Source organism: Pipistrellus kuhlii, unplaced genomic scaffold (genome assembly GCF_014108245.1).
Source record: "Pipistrellus kuhlii isolate mPipKuh1 unplaced genomic scaffold, mPipKuh1.p scaffold_m20_p_11, whole genome shotgun sequence".
NCBI classification, from domain to species: Eukaryota; Metazoa; Chordata; class Mammalia; order Chiroptera; family Vespertilionidae; genus Pipistrellus; species Pipistrellus kuhlii.
In genome coordinates, this window is record NW_023425416.1 from 11448675 (window position 1) to 11465008 (window position 16334).

Consider the following 16334-nt stretch of genomic DNA (forward strand, 5'->3'; position numbering starts at 1 on the left):
GCGCGATGCTGGGTGCGCGGGTGTGACGTCACTGCGTGGCGGCCCGGGGGCGGACGCGTGAATCCGGCTCTGGAGCTGAGACCCGCCGAGCTCAGCGCCCTCTGGCGCCCACGTCGGGGAAAGCCGCATGTGCCAATGCCTGCGTGGGGTCCGGGACTCGGGAATGTTGGTTCCGGCCCCATAGCCATTCGTTCACCCAGGCATGCATTCATTCAACAAGTGTAGATCTAGCATCTCCTCTGCTGAGCATCTCCTGTCAGGGGTCCTCAAACTTTTTAAAGTGGGGGCCAGATCACGGTCCCTCAGAGAGCTGGAGGGCCGGACTATATGAACTACTAATTCCTACTGTAACACCTCGGCTGCGCTCACTGCCCAAAAAACCTGGCGGGTCGGATCAGACTCCTCTGCGGGCCGCATGAGGCCCGAGGGCCGTAGTTTGAAGACGCCTGTAGGGTCAAGCACTGTCCAAGGCCGAGACTCGCTTTCGGTGGCTCTCAGCAAACAGCCTATGCATTTACTCAGGAAGTACTTGCCGAGCTCCTATTATGTACTACCGTGTTTCCCCGAAAATAAGACATCCTCCGAAAATAAGACCTACTTAACAGGTTTCCTTCTGAGTGAAATATAAGGCATCCCCCGAAAATAAGGCCCCCCTAGGCTAAACATGAGAGATTTGGTCCACTGATTCTGAAAGAAATGGAGTCACAAGAAATTCACCAGGAAATTCAGGAATTGGATTGTTATGATGATGTTCCAGAAGATGATGACATGATTGTCATTGAATAAATGAGTAAATTCTTGATACTGTAGGATTCATAGTTTGTCTGGTTTGTGTTGACAACCACCGTATACCATACTGTATACAGGTAATAAATTTCCTTTATTTTCATTTAATAATAAATGTGTACCATATTCTTCTTCATGGAAAAATAAGACATCCCCTGAAAATAAGACCTAGCGCATCTTTGGGAGCAAAAATTAATATAAGACACTCTCTTATTTTCGGGGAAACAGGTAGGTACTGGGACTCCTTGAAAAACCAGGAAGATCCGGCTTCTGTTCTCGTGGAACATAGTGCTTGTATTTCAAAGTAACAGCTACTGCGGAAACTGGTTTGGCTCAGTCAGCCTGTGGACTGAAGTGTCCCAGGTTAGATTCTGGTCAGGGGCATGTACCTTGGCTGCAGGCACATCCCCATTAGGGAGTGTGCAAGAGGCAGCTGATCGATGTTTCTAACTCTCTATCCCTCTCTCTTCCTCTGTAAAAAAAATCAATAAAATATAAAAAATAAAACAAAAGTAACAGCTACTAAAATAATAGTAATAATTAATAATAATAAATAAAATTAACAGCTACCATTTATCAAGTGTGGGTTGGTCTGATCACAGGCACTACGGGGAAAACTTTGCACATGGAGCTCTCACACAATCCTAAGGTAGGTGTTATGATCGGACCCATTTTACAGAGGTGCAAACAGAGGCACAAAAGGCTAAGTTACTTGCCCCAAGTCACAGTTATAGGTGGTAGAGCAGGCCGCCTGACTCTAGGTGGAGCCCTCCACACTGCACCTTGTCACCACCAATTGTGTGGTATGAGTCGGGGTGTATAAGGGAGGAGGCTGGGGCTGCCAAGTCTTCAGTGTAAGCCCTGTGGGGAGGCGGCCTGGTCTGTGTTGGCTTACGGCTGCATCCCAGTGCTTGGCACTCACCGTGCTTCCAGAAAGCAGTCGTTCACAAACGGGTGTGCTGATTTTGCCTGGTTGGGGGGCACAGGGCTGCCTTGCCCATCTGAGCCTGAGCCAGGTGGCCCCTTCTGCCTCATTTCTTTTCCCGAAATCCCACTGTTTGCTCTTTCCTGAAGCTTCAGTCCTTGCCTGTGGCCGACCTGTCCATCCCTGCGGCTTCTGCTTCCCTTCCTCCACCCCTCAGAGGAGACGGAACTTGTTCCAGATCCGGGGAGAGGGAAAGGAAATCCACCCAGGCCTTTTCCTCCAAGAGCCTGGACTTCAGAAGCTACCAAAAACTGCTTCAAGTCATTCCTTCACCACTTCTTTGGTGCCCTTATCTGTCACCTGGAGAGATTAGTAACATCTCCCTCAGAGTGCTGAGGAACAAATAGTTTTGGTAAAGTATCTGGCACCCAGAAAACACTCTGGAATAAGAGAGAGTTCCCTAAACCCCTCCTGCCAGGCTGCAGCCCAGAGGAACCGGGGCAGCTTATGTATTTTGGATTTCAAAGAACTAGGATCATTTTCACTGTCTTGCCAAAACCCCGAAAATGAAGGCCTTCCAAACTGCCTGAATTCTCTCAGGGCTGTAGGAGTTTGGGATCAAAGGAATACCTTTCACTGATAAAAACAATAGTTTATTGGTTTTTCAATTAAAAAATTTTTAATAGATATTTAGGCTTAGAGCATACATTTCAAATGGCATAAAGGTATAAGCAATGAAGAGTAAGTCTCTCTCCCCCTTTCCCCTGAGCAATCACTGGTATGAGTTACTTTTCTTTTCTTTTCTTTTTCTTTTTTTAATATATTTTATTGATTTGTACAGAGAGGAAGGGAGAGAGATAGAAAGTTAGAATCATCGATGAGAGAGAGTCATCGATCAGCTGCCTCTTGCACACCCCCTACTGGGGATATGCCCGCAACCAAGGTACATGCCCTTGACCGGAATCGAACCTGGGACCTTCCAGTCCCCAAGCCTACGCTCTATCCATTGAGTCAAACCGGTTTCAGCTCTTTTCTTTTTTTAGATTTATTGTTTAAAGTATTACATATGTCCTCTTTTTCCTCCATTGGCCTCTTCCTGACCACTCCCGCCCCCCAGCACATGCCCTCACCTCTCTGCTGTCTGTGTCCATGGGTTATGCTTATCTACATGCATACAAGTCTTTTGGTCGATCTCTTACCTCCCTCCCTGGTGTGAGTTTCTTAAGTGTCCCCCAGAAATGTGTGTGTGTGTGTGTGTGAAGGGGGCTTTTCCTTCTTCACAATATATCTTCATATCAATCCAAATCAAAATACACAGGCCTGCCTCAGTCTTGATAAAAGTTGCCCAGCATTGCATTGGATGGCCTCACAAGAGGCCATTCCAGACTCTGTATCTGACATTGACGAGCAAAGTTTGGGTGCAGATCTGTAAGTATTTTATGTTCCTGGAAGGGATGCAGCCAAGAAAGTTGGATCCATACTTCCTCCCCCTCTGCTGTGTTCAGTTCCCCTCTCTGTCTGTGAACTGGTGCTAACTGGATTTTGCTAAAGTTGAGGAGCATTCACAACTTTAGGAGTGGAAAAGGCAAGAGAGCCTAGCCAGTATGGCTCAGCAGTTAGAGCGCTGGCCCACAGACTGAAGAATCCCAGGTTCAATTCTGGTCAAGGGCACGTACCTCGGTTATAGGCTCGATTCTCGGCCCTGCTTGAGGCACATGCAGGAGGCAACCAATTGATGTGTCTCTCCCATGGATGTTTCTCTCTCTCTGACCTCCCCCCTCCCTTCCACTCTCTCTCTCAAGTTCAATGGAAAAATATCCTCAGATGGGGATTAACAACAAAAAAAGACAAGAGAGAGGCCCAAGGAAGATGACAGTCCCTTAACACCCACAGCCACAATTCTCCATGGAATTCATATCCACTTATGTGAAGATAAGACAAAGGAGTCTAGCTGGTGTGGCTCAATGGTTAAGCATCAACCTATGAACCAGGAGGTCTGGAGGTGAGCACATGCCCAAGTTGCAGCTTGATCCACAAGAGGGGACGTGCAGGAGGCCAATCACATCAATGTTTCTCTCTTTCCCTCTCCCCTCTCTCTCTGAAAAAAAGAAAAAGAAAAATAACCCCACACCAATAAATCAACCATTACTTTGTATGTATGTGTGCATGTGTGCGTTAGAAGGAGTCCCGGGGGACTGAGAGGGGAAGGGGGATTGTTTGGAGTGAGGAGAAGATGATCATATTTTCAGCACTTAATTTATTTAAAATGACAAGGCATCATTTTTATAATAGCTAAGTAAAAATCAGGAGTTGTCCCTTATGGTCACAAGAGGGAGCTGTGTACCACATCCATCTGCAGACCTTCCTCCCTTTGATGAACAGACTCTTCAAGACGTCACCTGGCCATATGGTACCTCAGGTGGTTAGATCGCCAACGTTGCAGGTTCCATCTCTGGCCAGGGCACATACAAGATGCAACCAGTGAACACATAAATGGAACAACAAATCATTTCTCTCTCTCTCTCTCTCTCTCTCTCTCTCTCTCTCTCTCTCTCTCTCTCTCTCTATATATATATATATATATATATATATATATATATATATATATATATATAAACAAACGAACAAACAAAAAAAGATGTCACCTTAGTAGACCAAAATGGGAAAGTAACTTCACAGGGTGATCTGGTCATAACTGTCTAACTGGGCAGGGCATGCTGGGTAGCCATGCCTTAGGCCTGTGACTTCAGTGAACAGTTTCTAAGCAAGCCCTGTTCCTCTGTATCTAGGTGAACATGCTTTTATTTATTTTTATTTTTTTAATATATTTTATTGATTTTCCACAGAGAGGAAGGAAGAGGGATAGAGAGCTAGAAACGTCGATGAGAGAGAAATATCGACCAGCTGCCTCCTGCACACCCCCCACCCCGCAACCAACATACATGCCCCTGACCGGAATCGAACCCGGGACCCCTCAATCCACAGACCAACGCTCTATCCACTGAGCCAAACCGGTTATGGCGGTGAACATACTTTTAAAATGCCAGAAGTAATACCCCTCAGAGGCTTACCCACCCTTTAGAGAGCCCATAACCTTGTTAACTAACCTGTAATTTGATGCTGGACCCTCCTGCTTTCTTTCACCTTCAGCCAATCTTCCTTTTCTTAATTTCAAAAGTACAAGAGAAACTGCAAACTGCTATTCCGGGAGCATGTGAGATCTTATTTCTCAGCAATTGTCATCAGTTCTGGCTCAGATGAACTCTCACAGAAACTCTCCACAGCTTAGGGCATTTTACATCGACACCTCCCAGCGCAGAAGAGAGGGGAGGGAAGGCCAGCTTCCCCTCCTGGAGCTGCCGTCCTGAAATCCAAGAAAAGTCTGGAAACCAGTTTCTGCTTCATCTGGTGCCAATGCTTACTCTGAATTGAGGTGAAGCTTTTTATAGCTTTTGTCCCATTTACTGTGGGCATTCACACAGTGCACAGCGGAAATATGAATACTGTGTGTTTTTTTTAAAGAAAAAAAAAAAAACACAACAGGCCAAAATGGAGTCTCTTTTGCTAAGCCAGGTCACCAAACCAAAACTTAGAAACTAACCAAATGGCAGTTTCAGCCTCTCCCGGGAGTGGGATTTTAAGCACGTTAGTCTGCAACGTCCTGATCAACTCCAGTGCGGCAATCTGCCAGCGAGGACCCAACACCCCGGCCAAACCCCTGCCTTCCCCTAGTAAGGGAAGGTGTCCTTGCCTGAAACAATCCATCCCAGCCTCCGTCTGCCTGCAGGAGCCCCCCATTTGCACAGCTCATCGGAGCACCTTTAGATGCTAGATGGGATGCGACCCAGTTCATGAATAGCTTAATCAAGCCCATTAGATCTTCACATTCACTCGGTTGAGTTTTTGTTCTTTAACCATACATCTGATCATGTAAGGTGGTCCCAGGCCCTCCTGGGGGTCTTACAGGATGTGTACATACCACAATATCTTTCTACAACCAGGAAACTCCGGAATTGCAGAATCTTCTCTGGCTCTGTGAGCTGTGGTAAGAGATGGTAGACCGATACTCCCACTCCATAGTTCCCCTTCAGCAACTTGCCCCCGGCCAGCTTTGACCTTGGGTCACTGGGATTGTCACTGTAGCATCACTTCCTGCCCCTTCTTCCTTCTCCTAGGCCCTGAGGAGTCTGACGGCCTCTTAGGTGTGCCTTCAAGTTCCAAGGCATGGCTTTGAGGGTTTAGGGACCGAAGATCCAGAAACCAATGAAGAAGGGTCCTCTAGGAGCCAGGGAGAGGGGCTGTCTCCTTGCTGAGAGGAACCATCCGATGTGCCCTCCCCCTAGGGTCACACAAGATCCTCCTCCCATCGCAGGCACAGGCAGCTCAGGTCCACATCCTGGTCATTTCCAGCCCAGAGAGCAGCAACCGAGGGCCCATGGCAGCTGGGGATACCTGCACCATAGCCCAGGAGCTATTTGCTGAATGGACAGCGAGCTCACCATCCTCAGCCGGGGCCTAAGGTATAGCCTCGGTGACCTGGCCTCGTCCGGCTGAGCCAAAAGGGACTCAGAACCCACGACACCCTGGGCCAGAGAGCTCCTGCCTGACCCAGAGGAAGCACTGTTTCTATAGGTCACCTTCCGTCCTTGACCAAGAAGCTTCGCTCTAGGGCTCACCTCTGTGGCCTTGGGCAGCACCCCTACCCTCTCCCCATGCACCGGTTTCCTGGGCACAGGGCACACGCAACTCCCAGTCTGTGTGAGAGCTGGATAAGGTGGCACACGGAAAACACTTAGAAGGGTGCCTCCAGGCCAGGGTTGTCTGTACATCACAATCTCCTAGTATTACACGACTGATTCTCTTCTCCTCCTCCTCCTCCTCCTCCTCCTCCTCCTCCTCCTTCTCCTCCTACTCCTCCTTCTTCTTCTTCCTTCTTCTTCTTTTTAAATATATTTTATTGATTTTTTACAGAGAGGAAGAGAGAGGGATAGAGAGTTAGAAACATCGATGAGAGAATCATCGACCAACTGCCTCCTGCACACCCCCTACTGGGGATGTGCCCGCAACCAAGGTACATGCCCTTGACCGGAATCGAACCTGGGACCTTTCAGTCCACAGGCTGACGCTCTATCCACTGAGCCAAACCGGTTTTGGCCAGCTTTTCTTCTTTTCTAATATCTGGTTCGAGTTCTGTACAATCCCCTCTGAATACTGCTTTAGCTGCAGTCTCACAGTGTGCTATGTCACTTCCTGGGAATCTCCGTTGGACAAAGCAACCAAGTTCCCCGGGAGGGCAACAGTCAGGGGTGGAAATGACACACACACAGGCAGCCCCGTCCAACGGATGTGTCTCTTGCATCAGTGCCTCCTGGTGTCACCTCTGCCCTGGACCAGCAGCTCAGACCAGTGGCACATTGAGTGCTAACCACTGCCCCTCGGCCTCTTCTGCACCTGCCCACAGGGCCCATCCTCAGCCCCTGCAGGCCAGCTTCAGGCAGTGGGAGCAAGAGCCCATGCGTTGGCTGGCTTCCCGTTGCTGTCCAGAAGCCGTTGGCAGTCTCTCAGGCGGGGCTGCCATGAATGGCCCCTTTCTTCTTTCCGAGGCTGTCACTAAAGGCACACAGCAGCGTGGTGTGGCCTGAGGGGCAGTCAGCTGGCCGTGACCAGCAGGCTCTGCACGATCACCAAGGCAGAAGTGGAGCACAGGGGGAGCCATGCTCTTCCGCCCGGGAGTTTTCCTGGCTCGGTGGGGCCCGAACTGCAGGGCCAAGGGAGACCCCTGAAAACCCACTTCATGGGTTTGTCACAAGTGACATGCACATGCTCCGCTCATGACTTCCAGGCAATGCTTTCCAGTGACAGTGAAGGGAAGGGGAGGCCATGTCCGGCTGCAGACCCTGCCCACTGCCCCTCCCTGTGGCTCCTCTGCAGGTGATCCTGAGCTGCTGCCAGCCCAGGAAGCAATTCCTGCTCCTAGCAGGGCTGCTGATCCGAGGGTCCGACCCAGGTCTGGGCCACCCCGTGACCCTGAGGAAGCCATCTCGCACCACCCAAACCCACCAAGAACAAGTAGCTGTCTATCTATTGTACGTTCTTTTCCGTTTCACCGATGTTTGTCCCCTTCTGCATTATTTTCTTCTATTTTTTTCCCCTAGGTTTGATTTACTATGTCTTTTCTAGCTTCTTAAAATGAAAGCTTCAACGACTGGTTTTCAGCTTTTCTTCTTTTCTAATATATGGACCGAGGCCTATACAATTCCCTCTGAATACTGCACTAGCTGCAATCCCACAAGTTTGATATGTCACACTTTGATATCTTGTATTAAAAATGGTTTCATCCTTTTTTTTAAAAAAAATAAATTAAAATATTCAGATAGAGCCCCGAATTCCAAATTAAACTATTAAGTTCATCTCACTTTATTTGCAGAATCACTTGGCTGTAGATTCTCTGTAAAAAGATTTGAAAGAGTGAAGGAAGCTCCTGGGGATGTTAGGGTTCCCAAATGCAACAGAAGCGGGTCAAGGGGACAGCTCGATGACTCTTGCCCTTTGATTTTGACAAACCACTTCAATTGAATAAAAAATTTAAACATGAGAGAGAGAAACATTAATTGGCGGCCTCCTGTACATGCCCCGACCCAGGATCGAACTTGTAGCCTAGATATGTGCCCTGTCTGGGAATGGAACCCACAGCCTCTTGGTGTACTGGATGGTGATTCAGCCAACTGAACCACTGGATCAGGGCAGAACAGTGCTGACTTTAAAACACACTTAACCCAGGTAACAGAAAATCTGCCAATGCCGCACATAACTAGCTTAGGAACAGTAGCTGTCTGCATGTTGTTGATCTAGACTTCTTACGTTTATTTCATATCACTGATCATTTACAGCTGTTTAGACTGGTTCTTGAGCACGTGGCTGTTCACAGAATTCACAGAATTCATTATCTCACTGTGTTTCACATCCAAGGGTTCTCAGCCGCACAGCCACCTAGGAGAGGCCCATGAGGTGCTTGTGTCTGATCATTTAGGACCCGAGTCTGGCTATTTAGATCGATATCTACAACATTATTGCTTCATTAGTCCTATTAAAAAAAAAAAACTTTAGGTGTTGTTTTTTTTTAATTATTGATTTCAGAGAGAGGAAGGGAGAGGGAGAGAGAGAGAAATATCAATGAGAGAATCACTGATGGGGCATGTGCCTTGATGGGGAATCGAACGGTGACCTTCTGGTTCATAGGTCAGTGCCCCACCATTGAGCCACATGGGCCAGACCGTTAGCCCTATTTTCAAAAATAAAGTATTCCCAGAAACCCACCCTCCCGGGTGTGCTTCACACTGTGGCTGAGTTCCCTCGTGGCTCAGCTGACATGTGGGGCTGACCAAACCCCCCACGGTGAGGTGTGTTCTCTGCTGCTCCGAGGGCTGGCGGAACAGTGCCCCTCTGCAGGTGCAAACATCTCCTGCAGCTGCCACTTCCCAGCAGGTCTTGCAGCTGACGTCTGCATTCACATCTGGGTCTCTATGTAAAACCTAAGACATAAACAAAAGGGGCTCGGGGAATGGGGACTAACGCTCCTGGAACAGCCACTGACCATGCAGGGGAGAACGTCTGAAGCAACAGCAGGACCTCACGTCTCCGTCTGTAAAAAGTGTCTTAAAGAAGGAGATGCCCTCAGTGATTGTGGCTCAAGGGGACCGCCTTGCGGAGGAACCTGAGGACTTCTCAGTAGATGTCAAGGCTGGGTTTTCTTATTTTGTTCCTTATGAGTTTCTATTTTGTGAAAAACGTCTTGGAGATTTCTTTGTGGCGCCCGAAGCTCGGTGGGTCGGACGAGGGCAGGGCGCTGGCCTCCTCAGGGCTGCGGGCGCTGGGCGCTGCGGGGCAGGGTCCCTGAGAAGTGGCGGCTGCTGTGTCCGGTTTGGAGGCGGGAGCGGAGGCGGCGTGCGGGCGGCGGGCTGCCCTCGGGGCCTCAGTCCAGCTTCTTGTTGTTGTCTGTGTTGTGCACAGACGCTAAGAAGTCGGTGATGAGCTTGGCTGTCTTCCGAGGTCTCTCCATCACCACCGAGTGCCCGCAGTTTTCCAGAAGGTCCACCTGGCAGTTGGGGATAGCCTTGGCCAGCATGTCTGCCCCGGACACGTCGATCACCTGCAGGACAAGAGCGGAAACTCGATGGAAACGATTCGGACACCTGGGTGCGCTCGGCGGACAGACTCCCACCGAGACTGCAGGGGTGGTTTTGGGGGCCAAGCCACTCAAGTATTAGGGCTTGTGGCTCTCTGACACGGGTGGCTCACGGCCCCTGTTTTATTCTGCACCTCGGGGCCAGGAGCTGCGGTGCTGCCTGCGTCATGGAGGGGAAACAGGGCCTGCCCTCGAGGAGGCTCTGGTCTGGCAGGGAAGGCAGAAGGTGGGCAGACAAAGGCGATGTCCCAGCGCTCTGATGGGGGAGGATCCTGGGAGCTGAGGGAGCACGGGGAGTGGAATCCATGGACTCGGGTGGGAGGCCGTGGCAAGCACAGGGACAGCCAGCGTCTAGGGGCTGAGACACAGCGGGTAGGGAGTGGGGAGAGCGGGAAGTGGGAGGCCTCAGCACACAGGGCCGGGGAGGGCCTCGTAGGGAGGTGCCAGGAGGTAGAGGGGCCCCACTCCTCCAACCGAGTTGGGTGTCTGACCTTAATGTCAGGACGCGGGGAGCCCGAGGCTGTGTTAGGGACAGACTGATCAGGTGGGGCCGAGAATGCACCCGGGGGCTGGATCAGGGTGGGTCAAGCGTGGGGAGGACACAGGGAAGACACCAGAGGACACTAATTACTAACGACCACAACTGGGGAGCTCGCTTTGAAGGCCCTTTGGGGCCCCCAGCTGTGCATTATGAGCAATGCTTTTCCAGCGTGAAAGCCACCCTTTTCCAGGCTGACACTTTTCAACAACTTAGTTTCACTTCAGTTATCTGGGTTGCCTTGCCAATATGCCAATCCAACTTACCTTTTCTTGCCAACACCCTTGCTTGGTGATGTATTTGCATTCATTCCCCCACCCCCTTTAATTCTCACCTATTTTTTATTAATTTTAGAGAGGGACAGAGAGAGGGAGGGAGAGAGAGAGGGAAGGAGAGAAGGTGAAAAACACTGATTGGTTGCCTCCCGTACACGCCCGACCAAAAGCCAAGTATGTGCTCTGAGATCAGGAATCAAAGATGAAACCTTTTGGTGCTCCCCTTCTCTCATCACTTCACCCTCAACTCATCCTGGACAAGAGGGCCCTCCTCTCATCTTAGCAGCAAAAGCAGAATCCCAACACTCTTGAGTGCTGTCTGTGTTTGAGCTTCATCCTAGCACCCACATCAGGAACATCATGGTTTCCCACCCATTTGGGCCTAGGGCGAGCGGAAGGCAGGGCACCCCTGGGCTGGGCGGCAAGAAGAAACAGTGCATGGGAAGCTTAGCGAGGGGGGCGCGGCACCCCCTGGAGAACCTGAACCCCTCTGCCTGTCACTCACGCAGCGACAAGGTTGCCGTGGCAACCGTTTGAGCAGCTATCAAGCCTGGCTGTTGTGGAAATGCAGGTGGAGTCAACATGGCAAAGCATGAAAAAGGAGAAACTCCCCCGGGAGTCGCTATCCTATAGAGAGCAGACACGGCTCACCTAGCTTTGACCCTGCTAGGTCGTTGGACGCAGCATTCCCCTGGTCACCCGCGTGGGACAGCCGGGCGGCCCTCAAGAGGGGTGCGCGTCCATGGGAACCATGTCAGCGATTTGCTGGCAGGACACACGGATAAATGGCGAATTTTCCTCCATCCCTACGAGGGCGAGGGGAGGGAGGCACTTGCCTCCGGCACAAACAGGTAAGTGGGTGCCAAAGAAGTCGGTAAGTAAGATGAATACTATTTTAATGCAATATGTAAAAAAATGTTAATATAGCCAAAACCGGTTTGGCTCAGTGGATAGAGTGTCGGTCTGCGGACTGCAAGGTCCCAGGTTCGATTCCGGTCAAAGGCATGTACATTGGTTGCGGGCACATCCCCATTAGGGGATGTGCGGGAGGCAGCTGGTCGATGTTTCTCTCTCATTGATGTTTCTGGCTCTCTGTTCCTCTTTCTCTCCCTTCCTCTCTGTAAAAAATCAATAAAACATATTTAAAAAAATGTTAATACAAAAAGATCCATGATGAACAAAATATTAAAATTGTAAGACAGGATCCGCCCCTGCATTGCACGACACACCTCCGAGTTCCAGCCCTGCCATGTGCTGTAGCGGCAGGTCCCCTGTAAGCTGCTGGAGGGCAGATCCTGCCTGTCTTGGTCCCTACTGTATCCCCAGGGTTGAATACAGTGCCAGGCGCATAGTAGGTGTTCAATAAATATCTGTTAGCTGACCTCAGTGTATCAGCGGTCATTTGGTGCGTTTGTCCCTTCGCTAGTTAGTGTGTTCATTCACTTTCTCGCTCAGTCACTCTCTGTGTGCGCTCTGGGTCTCTGTGTGCCAGGCACTGTGCTGGCAGGGAGAGGGACCTAAAGGGAAATACACCTTGCTGATGTCCCCAAGGCCCTCCTCCCTCTCTGTGAACTGGACAGAGGAGAAGGGCTTGAACGAGTGCGCAGGAACCCTCAGAAGGCCTGCCATGGTCAGCTGTGCAGGGTGCATCCTGCCCACATCCAGGGGCATCACTCACACCAACGCCGATGTGCACGGCTCCCCTGCAGCTGTGCACTACAGCGCCCGCCTGTCGGGTCCCAAGTGAGGGGACTGAACCCAGGCTGGCAGGGGCGAGTCTGTGACACTATGATGACAGAGCGGGGAAAGAAGCCAGAGGGCTTGGGAAGCAAAAGGCCGTGAACTACTGGACCCTAAAGTCTCTGCGACTTGGCCTCTGCCCTCAGGATGTGCCAACAGACACATCAGGGCCTGGTCGTGTTTATAGCAGGACCCCGGGAGGTCAGGCTCTTTTTCCAGAACCAAATGGACTTAAAAGCCCTGCAGGCAATTCTGGACCTTGGCAGGAGCTGGCTGTCAGAGGCAACAGACATGAACAATAATTCATTTTTGATAACTGGAAAAAGATCACCTTCATACACAGGTCTATAGAGTACAAGAAAGGCAGTTTATTCTTGCATTTCTATTTATTAATTATTATATTATTTTTTAAAAGTAGTCTTTCAGTTGTGAATGTATGAAATAGTTTATTCTTGTATTATTAATGATTAATTATTGTATTATTTTCCATATGAACAACTGTGGCCCTACTATGCCCCACCCTATCATCGTCTCACTGGAGCTTCAGTCACCCAGCGGAAGAGAAGCCTATGATTTAGAGCAGCTGACTGTCTTGCTCAAGGTCACAGGCTAATAAAGGGCAAAGGCAGGGCTGGACTCCAGACTTTCTGACTCCAAGGCCAGTGATCTAGTTTCTGCAAGTGTCTCTGCAGGTTCTGGTCTCTCTCTCCCTGCTGGTCCCCAAGAACCCTGGTTACCTTTGGGATTTTCAGAATGAAGAAAGGCCTTCATTGTTCTGACTCTGATCTCTGAGTGAGTGACTCCCTGCTGGCTAGCCCGAGCCTGCCTCTCACACAGACACACACAGAGCTTCTTTCAGCACCTGGGCCGCTGCAGAAGGAGCACAGAGCCTGCCCGCCCCCCACCCTCACTGCGCTGTGCACCCTCGGCCACACCTGGCTGACAAGGTGAGGCAGCTGCTCTCTGCCGATGCCCTCGTCGCTCCCGCACACGCTGTGGCCCGGCTTCTCCTCCCGCCTCTTCCTGCGCCGTGGCACACCGTTGCCAGCCTGTGCGGCTGCAGCCTGACTTCCTGCCTGTGCTTTCCTCAGCCGACACCGTTGGGATGTGCCGAGGCCAGCAGGGCTCACAATGATGGCTTTCACCGTGCGGCCCTCAGAGGATCTGCTTCAGTGGGGACTGCTTTTCTCTAATAGCCTTTGCTCAGGGTATTCAACAGCCAAGACCCCCGGACACCCTCCAACAGACACTGCACTGCTGTCTGCCTGTGGGCGTTGTGCGGGCCCCACTTCTCACCGCCCCTCTTGCTTTTCACATTTTAGAAGAACTTTCAATAAGACGTGATTTCTAGCCCTGGCCAGTTTGCTCAGTGGATAGAGTGTCGGTCTGTGGGCTGAAGGGGCATGTACCTTGATTGCGGGCATATCCCCAGTGGGGGGTGTGCAAGAGACAGTTGATCAGTGTTTCTCTCTCATCGATGTTTCTAACTCTATCCCTCTCCCTTCCTGTCCGTAAAAAATCATATATATGATTTTCAGAAGGGCACTAATTAAAATCACGCAGCTCTCAGGAAGAAGAGCGTACAGCCCTGTGTTGGGCAGGAATCACTCATGGAAACCGAGAGGGAATGAGTGACGGGGAGCAGGCTATCTGCGCCGTCCCCAAGTGTCTTCCCACAGACTGCTCATTGGCCGCCAGGGCAGAAAGAGTAAACCTACGATGAAGAAGTCGGACAACACCCTATTATGTGTCTGAGGCTGTGGCACTGATAACTCGTAAAATATTTCAGCCAGGGACTGTAACATAGCCTGACTTGAATCACGAGGAAGCAGCAAATAAACTCAGATTGAGGAACATTTCATGAAATAACTGGCCTGTACTCTTAAATACCTCAGCATCATGAATGACAAAGGCGGACCGAGGGATCCACAGAGACATGGCCTGTAGGAGGTGACCCTGCAGTAAAACCTGGTTCCGGGGCCAGGAGGAGGGAGAGGAGGCTTCTGTGTAGGACGTTATTGAAATGACCGATGGAATTGGAATATGGATCATAGATTAGATAAAAGCACCTCATCCACATTAAATTTCCTGAGTGTGATAATGCATGGTGTTTATATGAGAAAATACTTTTGTTCTCAGTAAATACACTCTGAGGGATTGGGGTTAAAGGGGCATAGTGTAAGAAGCCTACTCCAAATGGTCCAAACATAGACAGATAGGTGATAGATAGGTGAGAATGATAAAGCCAACGTGGCAAATGTTAAAACTCTAGTTATGAATAAAATGTGGTAACAGAACGATGGAATGACACTCAGCAATAAAAAGGGACGATTGGTAATATGCAACAACATGGGTGAATCTCCAAAACATGCTTGAGTGAAAGAAGCCAGATGCAAAAAAATTACTAGTTATATGATACCATTTATATGAAAATTCTAGATGAGGCAACACTAGAGAGACAGAAATCAGATCAGTGGTTGTGGGGTCTGGGGGAATGAATTTCAGATGGTCAGGAGGGAACTCTGGGAGTGACCGAGTGTCCAACACCAAGGTGGATTTTACGGCATGTCAATCCACCTCCCAGTAAACATTTGGGAATTTAGATAAAGCATATGTAGGAATACTCTGTACTATCCTTATAATTTTTCTGTAAATTAGAAATTATTTCAAAGTATTTTAAAAAATAGAATGAGTAGATCTGTACGGGCTGATATGAAATGATTTCTAAGATCTATGTTTCCTATAAATATGAAGGTACAAAACTGTGTATACAGCATGTTTAAAAAACTTAAATATGTATGTAGCATGCCTGAAAAATGTACAGGTAAAACTTCTCTGTGCATATCATTTGTGTGTCTGCTAGAACAGTAGGCGGGCGCTGGCTGCTGGCGCTGTCCATGAAGGCCCTGGGGCTCTGTCTGCCATGGGTTTGGGTGTTGTCAGTGGCTGCGCTGGCACCACCACAGCAGGGCTGAGCAGCTGTGACAGATCGTATGGCCCACAAAGCGAACATTTTACTCTCTGGCTCTTTACAGAAAAGGTTTGCCCATACAATCTAGGAGATTGAAGAAATATACTCAGGACAGAAAGTGTTGCCTCAAGGAAATGGAAATTGGGATCTGGGGTTTTCATTTTTAACCTTTTTATATTCTCTGTAGCTGTTGTTTTTAAATATGTTTTTGTTTATTTTTTTTAGAGAGGGACCATGGGAGAGGAATAGAGAGATAGAAACATCAATGAGCCCCCTACTGAGCATGGAGCAGCAACCTGGGCATTGCCCTGACCGGGAATCGAACAAGCAACCTCTTGGCTTTTGGGTCGAACCTCAACTGCTGAGCCACACCACTAGGCATTCTCTGAAGTTTTGATACCATATGGCTTTGATAAAAATAATTTTTAAAAACCATTTATAATTGCCTTTCATTTTAAAGGACCAATGCTGTTGCTCTCAACTCACAGCACGATCTGCCGTAAACACTGGCACTGACCCAGGGTTGTCCCTCTCTTCCCGGTGTCAGACACCAGCCCACCAGCTGGCTTTTCCTCAGAGGCCGCGCCACCTCACACAGGGGGCCCAGGGACACGCTACATACCTGGTCTTGTTTCCCCCAGATGACCTGCGTGGGGGCCTTGATCTTGTCCATGTTCTGATGGAGGGAGTATCTCGACTTCTCATTGATGATTTCCAAAAACACTTTTTAGAAAAGGAAAACAAAGTGAGCGAATGCTGGGCCGTGCCCCGGGCACCACCGTACAGCATAGGACAGCCATTGGGTCCAAGCCGCCACTTTCTCTCTCAGGGGCTCAGGAAAGCAGACTCCGAATGTAAGAAAAGCCAGACACCCATAAAGCTTCACGTGTCCCAGCTCCAAGCTCCAAGCAGGC

At 49.6% G+C, this 16334-nt stretch overlaps 1 protein-coding gene across 7 annotated transcripts in view; it reads right to left on the reverse strand.

The window, feature by feature from the left end:
• Positions 1-8097: 8097 nt before the first annotated feature.
• The window catches only part of ABHD6 (abhydrolase domain containing 6, acylglycerol lipase), a 52677-nt gene continuing 44440 nt past the window's right edge, over positions 8098-16334 (reverse strand). For all 7 annotated transcript variants that reach the window (XM_045579008.1, XM_036430706.2, XM_045579003.1 and 4 more), the window contains 2 exons: positions 16043-16143; positions 8098-9860 (listed from right to left, as the gene is read on the reverse strand). In XM_045579008.1, the coding sequence (XP_045434964.1) occupies positions 9684-9860; positions 16043-16143 (278 nt within the window). In that variant the 3' untranslated portion in view covers positions 8098-9683. The remainder of the gene's footprint in view (positions 9861-16042; positions 16144-16334) is intronic.